The sequence below is a fragment of the Canis lupus genome, chromosome 37 (genome assembly GCF_011100685.1).
Source record: "Canis lupus familiaris isolate Mischka breed German Shepherd chromosome 37, alternate assembly UU_Cfam_GSD_1.0, whole genome shotgun sequence".
Lineage (NCBI taxonomy): Eukaryota > Metazoa > Chordata > Mammalia > Carnivora > Canidae > Canis > Canis lupus.
The window spans coordinates 9509211-9517064 of record NC_049258.1 but is presented as its reverse complement, the minus strand read 5'-3'; the positions used below and the strand labels follow the sequence as shown (position 1 = coordinate 9517064).

Genomic DNA, 7854 nt, shown 5'->3' with positions numbered 1-7854 from the left:
TCACACCCTGAGCTAAAGGCTGATGCTCCACCACTGAGCCACCCAGGCATCCCTGACAATTCCTTTCTACAATGGGCACAGTATTAAACTGAACTACAAAGTCAAACAGCTTATTGGATATGTGGAGTTTTGCCCATGTCAAGTACATCCAGGTTTCTCTGGTGGGTTTCCCCTTTACAAGGCACAGATTGGCACTCTGTATATACTTATACTTCAGAAATAATATGTAATGATACCTTGTTTTGTGATAAATCTATCACTAATCAGAATGTTTCTTCTTGGCCCATGATCAGTATGACATGGAATTTACCAGGGCTTAACAAGATTTTTTCATACCCTCAAACTATTAAAATATTGAATGACTTTTGACAAGCCCACAAATTGATGCCCATTGAGTTACAAAATCCTACTTATCAGTATACTGAGGATGGTATTTATCAAATTTGGGATACATACTTCTGCTCATGTCTACCATTGGACAGCTCAGTCAAAAGGCAACTTTTTGCTGGTGCTGGGAGCAAAAAAATCATACATATGATACTTGGGCAAATTGCACACGCCATTTAGGATGGCTATCATTAGAAACATGTTCTCAGGGCACCTGGGTGACTTAGTGGTTGAGCGACTGCCTTCCTCTCAGGTCATGATCCCGGGATCCTGGCCTGGGATCAAGTTCTGCATCGGGCTCCCCGCAGGGAGCCTGCTTCTCCCTCTGCCTGTATCTATCTCTCTCTCTTTGTATCTCTAATGAATAAATAAAATCTTAAAAAAGAAACAAAAAGAAACATGTGATCAAACCACTATACTCTAGCCTACTGATTGGTTTGCTGTAGATTGTTTAAGGTGACATGGAACCAGATGGCTAGCCCCAGACAGAACCCATCAGTGATGTGAAACTAACCTATGGCCTTGGCTTCCTCCAGGGTGGGTAGGTCATTGCACCTTAGTTTTTGCCTGGATTCATGGGTGAGTTACCAAAACCATTACCAACCCAGCTAATCCTCCCAATTTAAGACAGAGATGGATGCGATCTGTTTTTCATTGGTATGACCATTTGGCATCCATTTTTTTTTTTTTTTTTTGCATCTGTAGGGCGGGGAAGCATAATTTGGCATATGGAAGCTCTTAATAAATATATCATAAAAGCACTCAATGATTCATAAAACATCATCTCCTTTCTTAATACTGAGGTCACACAAATGTGCAAGTGGTTCTACAAAATTGAATGGCTTTAGATGTCCTAGCAGCAGCACAAGGAGGTACACGTGCCATTATTAAAACAGAATGCTGTGTATACATCCCAAAATATCATAAAAACGTCACAGGACTACTAGAAAATATGAGTGCTCAAATTGAGGCTATACAAAATCCTTCCCTCTCTTTCAACGATTGGTTAAGTTCCTAGTTTGGAGGGGGACTACTTCCGGTCCCCCTGATGTGACCCTTTATAGTTCCGGTCAACTATAAAGGGTCCCTTTGTTGGACTTCTTATAGCTATTTTAATTCAATATTTTTTTGCTTGGTGCTGAGACTCTGTCACTATAGTAACTGCACATCAACAGATGGACCTTTTTACTCAGGGAGATTCATATATGCTGTCTAGCTCAGATTCAGCTGCCTCTGCCTTTTGTAACTCCTACATCCTCAACTGATGTAGGACATGTTGACCCATAGGTAGGGACATCTCTACGCCCTTGTTCGGCAGGAAGAAGTTACAGAAGATAAGACCTTCCACCCTCAACAACCGTAAAGATTTAAGGGTCAAAATTGTTCAGGGGGAAAATGATGAGGAAAACAAAGCAAGAGAAATGTAGCTTAAATTAAATCTCCTTACAGCTTGCAGCATACTGATAGATACCTGAGACGAGAAGAGCCCGACATTCCTCAAGGAGTCATGGCTGCCTTAATGCCCCAATGTTTATATTCTGTTAGACTAAAAGCAACCTTATCTTGACAATAGCTAAATCTTCAAGGTCCTGTAAAACCCTGCTTTCAGCATACAGAAATCCCTTAGAAACTTAGTTCTCTCTACCCCCCTCCCTCCACAAACTAAAAAGTATATAGTCAGTCGCTGCTCACGTTCGCAGGTGCCGCTCTTTCTGCACACAGATCCTGTCCTCATGCAATAATAAAATCACCTTTTTGTACTAAAAACGTCTTAAGAATTCTTTCCTGGCCATTTGCTACTGGACCCAAATTTCAAATCACATCATGCCTATCGATCTAAAGCCTTGATTAAATTCCAGTTCCATTTTGGAGTTGGGGAGGTAATAAGAATACTTCGCAGGTGGCACCATACACTTTGCATTGCAGCACACCAGGAGGCTTACAATGTCCAGTTCTCATTCTTTTTTTTTTTTTTAAGATTTTATTTAATAATTTATTCATGAGAGACACCCAGAGAAAGAGAGAGAGAGAGAGGCAGAGACACAGGCAGAGGGAGAAGCAGGCTTCCTGCAAGGAGCCCGATGTGGGACTGGATCCCGGATCCTGGGATCACGCCCTGAGCCAAAGGCGGATGCTCAACCGCTGAGCCACCCAGGCATCCCCAGATGTCTCGTTCTTAATGATGCTAAGATTGATCGGTGGGTTCGATGGGCTATCTCTTCCTAATGAATTTCTCCATCAACATCTCATCTCGTGGTTTTGCCAACCATCGCTGACCACTGTCTGAAGCAGTTATTTTATTAGGAGTTGCAAAATAGTAATTTTCCTAATTCTAACATTCCTTCAGCATTCTTCAGCTGAGATCGTTTTGAACAGAAGTATCACTATTCATGAGACCATTGACTATGCACAAATAGAATTAATACCTGAAAGGCAAAATACATCTTTATTATTTTCTTTTACACATTTTCAGAGCATCCAATGCTGTTTCTTTTGAGTATCATTATGAATTTGTGACTTTTGTATCATGTATTTTAATCAGTTACAATCTTTCATACTAATGTTCAGTTTGTCCCATCTTAGACCAATGGAAGCACCTTCAAATTGGAACTCGTGTCTTTTTGATATGTTCATATTCATTTTTAACAATGTCCTTGTTTTCTGGAACAAGACATCCCTGGCTCACCTTGTTTATATCCTTTTGCAAACTAGGAATCAGCAATTTCTCCAAAGAGCCCTGGTTTCTGTGATGGGAAATAGTATTTAGAAACCACAATCTAGATGCTAGAAGTGCTCATTGCTACTTAGTTGTCACTGTTTCTAGACATCATTAGTGGACAGAGCTAGACCATTCATAACTTTTTTTAAAGTGGAAAAAGCACGAGTTCACGCTAATATTTCTAATTAAGATTTAAGATTACAGAGTTTGATTCTACAACCAGATTCTGAAGTTTCTGCAAGATTCTGAAATCTAATAGCTTTAATCTGTCCTTAGATTTCAAAGTAGCTGCATCAATATTATAGCAGCAATGAGACTAGTAAATGAAAGTTTAAGATTTTGTGATAGTTCTTTTTACCCTTAGACTATACCCTAATAAAGATACAAATTCAAAATACCTTTTGTAAGATTTGAGTTTCTGTCACCAACTTGATAGCTTTTTTCATTCATTTCAGTTGGTTTTCGAGTTAGCTGTCTTCTAGTGATGTTACTTAGATTATTCCTTTTCCATTTTTGCTGTTGCAAACGATACAGAGTGAAACATTTTTTTAAAGATGTATTTATTTTAAAGAGAGGGAGAGAGAGAGAGAGAGAGGAGGGGCAGAGTGGTGGGACAGAGAATTCTAAGCAGAATTCCTGCTGAATGTGGAGCTTGATGTGGGGCTTGACCTCATGACCCTGAGATCAAGACCTGAGCAGAAATCAAGAGTTGGACACTCAACCAACTTAACCACCCAGGAGCCTGTGAAAGTTTTGTATTTTTTCAAGAAAATTTTCATTAGTTTCCTAAAAGTGAGACTACAGGGTTGTATGATTGTGTATGCCTATATAATTGTGCTAGATACTGTCAAAATCTTTTCTATAAAGTTTGTATCATCTTGCACTCCCTCCATCAAGGTACCCAGGAACCAGCTGGGTAATAACAGGAAGAGGCTTGGATTATTGGAAAGTAGAACCTCGGCGACTGAGGAAGAGGCCACTGCTCAGCCACTGTTTAATACTTCAGGAGCTAGGAAATAAAGAGCATCCAGGAGTAGGAACTCTTCTCAAAGATGGCTTGTGGCACAGATGGCTGTGACACATTGGGAGCCTAAAGGAGACTCCCTAAGGAGCGAGGCCTGAGGCCTATGAGAGGGCAGGGCCCAAGGAGTGCTAGTACCTCCATGGGGGTGTAATGAGGCCGGTTCTAGGAATGCTAAACCAACCGGTGACAAACCAACTGCTGCCCCGGAGTACATCATCATGGCTGAGGTGACGCTGATAGGTAAAGCAGGCAAACAAGGAACAGCAAGTCCTGTCCCCTCTTTCTGATTTTGTTTCTATCATCCCTTGTTTGAAAGAAGCTTAAAAGGTCATCTAGCAAAGAAAATATATGATTTGTAGAGTTCCAGCATCACATAGCAAATTGTAGAGATGGGTTTGGAGGTGAGAGAAGAGATGAAGAGATAGAAGCAAACTGCAGGTGGGTGGGGGGCGGGGGGGGGGTGGAAGAAACGTGTTCCTTCCCATTTGCTTCTTGCTCCTGCCAGCATCATCACAGGAATGACCCACCCTTGCAGGAATGAGTGACTTCAGAAACAACAGGTGAGTCCAGTCTGCAGCTTTTCCACATTATCAGGCCAGGCCTGTCACCGCTCTCAAGGGAAACAGCACTGCCCCCTGTACACCTGCCCCGAACCCTGGAACTCTTTCTCCAAGCCTTCAGCTTTCAGAAATTCCATCCTTTTTTCTTTGTTCCCCAGCCCCTGAGATACCTCCCATAGTTACTTCCTCTATGACACTCGAGTGGTCCCTTCTGCCTTTTTAGCTCTTGTTTAGCTCTCTAGTATGTGGCTAACAATTTATAAAATAAGTGTGGTCTCGGGATCCCTGGGTGGCGCAGCGGTTTGGCGCCTGCCTTTGGCCCAGGGCGCGATCCTGGAGACCTGGGATCGAGTCCCACGTCGGGCTCCCTGCATGGAGCCTGCTTCTGCCTGTGTCTCTGCCTCTTTCTCTCTCTCTCTCTCTGTGACTATCATAAATAAATAAAAATTTAAAAAAAAAATAAGTGTGGTCTCTCTCTTGGCTAGACCCTGACTCATACAATCTCTATCTATGCCAGAAGTCACTTGACAAAAATTCAACACTCATGCGCGATTTTTACAAAAAACACTCAATAAAATAATTGATAGGCAATATTTTAATGTGATTATAAATTATACATAACCAGCTCAAAATCCAGCATCTTACTTATTAGGATAAAACCAGAGGCATTCCCATGAAAATCAGTAACAATACAAGGATACCTAGTCTTCTCACTACCATTTAACATGCTACTTAACGTAGCAGGCATACAATTAACTAGACAAAAGAAAGCAATGAGAGGAATAAGATTTGGAAGGGAAAAAAAGAGGTAAAAGATAGCTTAGTTTTCAGGACATATGTCTGGAAAGTACTACAAACAATGGGTATAATTAACATACAGAAATCAATAATCAACACATATATGCAAATAATAATTAGGTAAGAGAATCAAAGGGTAGGTCCCATTTATGTTACCAAGAAAAAAAATAAAATAACTAAGCATAAACTTATTAAGAAGTAAGTAAAAGTTCTAGGAGGGAAACTTTGAAACTCCCCCTAACGTCTAGAGAGGATGGTAGTGGGGCATAAACACACACACAGACTAATAAAACAGAAAATGGAGAAATAAATTTAAGTGCACATGGAAATACAACATAAAAAAGGGTGGCATTTCAAATCAATAGTGGGAAACATGGACCTTCTAATTAATGGGGGAATCATTTGGAAAAAGGTTGGAATTGCATTCATATCCCATATAATAGAAAAAAATCCACATGAGTTAGAAATTTAAATGTAAGAACACAATGAAACCATGGGTAAATGTTCTTTATACTCTGGAAGTAGGAAAATTGTTTTTTACTGTGACCAAATTCCACCAGCAATAAAAGTTGATAAATTTGGCTACATAAATTGAAAAACAATTTGCAAGGAGGAAAAATAGAAATAAGCAATAGGAAAAAAAAACATAATACTGGAGAGTAACTCTAGGAGGTCCATAGTCTCCAAGTAATAGGTCTGCAGTAAAGAGAACAAAGACTGTCAGGGTGCCAAGCTCTTAATCATTGTATAAACTGTTCCTTTAAGAAGGCCTCTCCATTCAACCCACATTGTTGACATTATGAGTAAGTTCCATGGGACTTTGCACTCCTACAGCAGTTCCTCAAAGTTTGGTCCTGGGACAGTCTGCCCCAGGATAATCTGAAGTGTTTGTTAAAAACACTGAGTCTACCCTTTCATTTGTCAGACATTATCTAAGCAAGCTTTTCTACCTAGGCACAATAGAATTTGACTTGTCACTTGAATACAGTAAGCTATGTTCATTGATCTTATCAGATCTGAATAGGATTCCTTACTTTCTACTAGTATAGTAAGTGATTTTTAAAATAAAGTTAGAAAAACCAAATTTAAAAGAGCCTGAAAGGTTAAGCCCCTCAGTCAAGTCATCAGATTACACAGAATGGAAATAATACAGAAACTGATACCTAACAGGTAATTCTGAAGTGTAAGAATGAAGGGTCCCAGAAAACTGGCCAAGGGCACAAGGCAGCTTTTAGAATCTTCTAGGTGTTCAAATATATTGGATGGTTTAAAAACACAACAAAACAAGATAGCTTGGTATGCAACAAGATAACCAATGCAAAAATATTTACAACACATTTTATTTGGTTAAAAGGTTAACAGCTTTTACTTAGTTAAAGGCTGTCAGGTCGAAAGAAGCTTACAAAAACAGGAACATAAGTTATAGGATGACCAAATGACTTCAGAAGCTTAATATTACAAAATAGCTATCTTAAACACATATATGTAAACATAAGAATGGATAAATTAATACTCATGAAAAGGAGGAGCAGAAAAAAGCTTCCATTGTGCATTCATTTCGTCTTCTGGAATCTTGTTATATCCCTGTTTTGACTTGGTATGGTTTGAATTCAAAAAAACCAGAATCCATAAATATATCTTATCTTCTCATCTTCCTGCAAAGTAGGAAAAAAAAAGGAAGATGAAACATACTGACAACTCAAAGCTGATGCTTTTGCTATGAAGCATGGAGAAGAAAATTGATGCATCATATATCTGGAATACTCTATGATAGTAGGAATTACAAAATAAGGTTTAAGAAAAATTGACCAGCTTAGATTTTTACGTTTTACTATATATTTCTTTTTTATTATGAACTGCAGCATACATAGAATATATGAAAATGTACAACTTAAAAACAGTAATTAAATGATGTGCTTATCACCTAGGTAAGAAATAAAATACTACCACACCTCAGAAGCCTCAAGTGTGCCCCTTTCTGATCACATCCCTGTTGTTCCCCAACAAGTAACTGCTATCCTGAACTGTGCTCATCTCTTCCTTGCTTTTCTTCATAGTTAAGTTGTTTTTCTAAACACCTTTATTCATTTCCAAGTCTCTCCTTCACTGAAACATTAAATACTCACACTTTACATTCTGTATCTAATTCTATCAGTTGTTTCTGCTGGTACCTGTTCGTTTACTGTGATCTGTTTATTTCCCTGGGAATTCTACCTGTGGAAAATTTGTTGAGGACTGAGAACTCTAGAAAATATTTGCATTTGCTTCTGATGGACAACAGGGGGCACTACAATTCATGGACTAATACAATTTTTCAGCTTAAGGTTTTCTGTGACTTCCAGATAATTGTAAATTCCAGCTGCAAT

The 7854-nt window shown here is 39.1% G+C and overlaps 1 protein-coding gene across 2 annotated transcripts in view; it reads right to left on the bottom strand.

Moving 5' to 3' along the window:
• Window positions 1–5267: 5267 nt before the first annotated feature.
• The window catches only part of SGO2 (shugoshin 2), a 42190-nt gene continuing 39603 nt past the window's right edge, over window positions 5268–7854 (bottom strand). Inside the window, exon 9 of one of the 2 annotated variants that reach the window (XM_038585296.1) lies at window positions 5268–7143. In XM_038585296.1, coding sequence (XP_038441224.1) covers window positions 7128–7143 — 16 coding nt within the window. In that variant the 3' untranslated portion in view covers window positions 5268–7127. The remainder of the gene's footprint in view (window positions 7144–7854) is intronic. The other variant, XM_038585297.1, reaches the window with a different exon arrangement.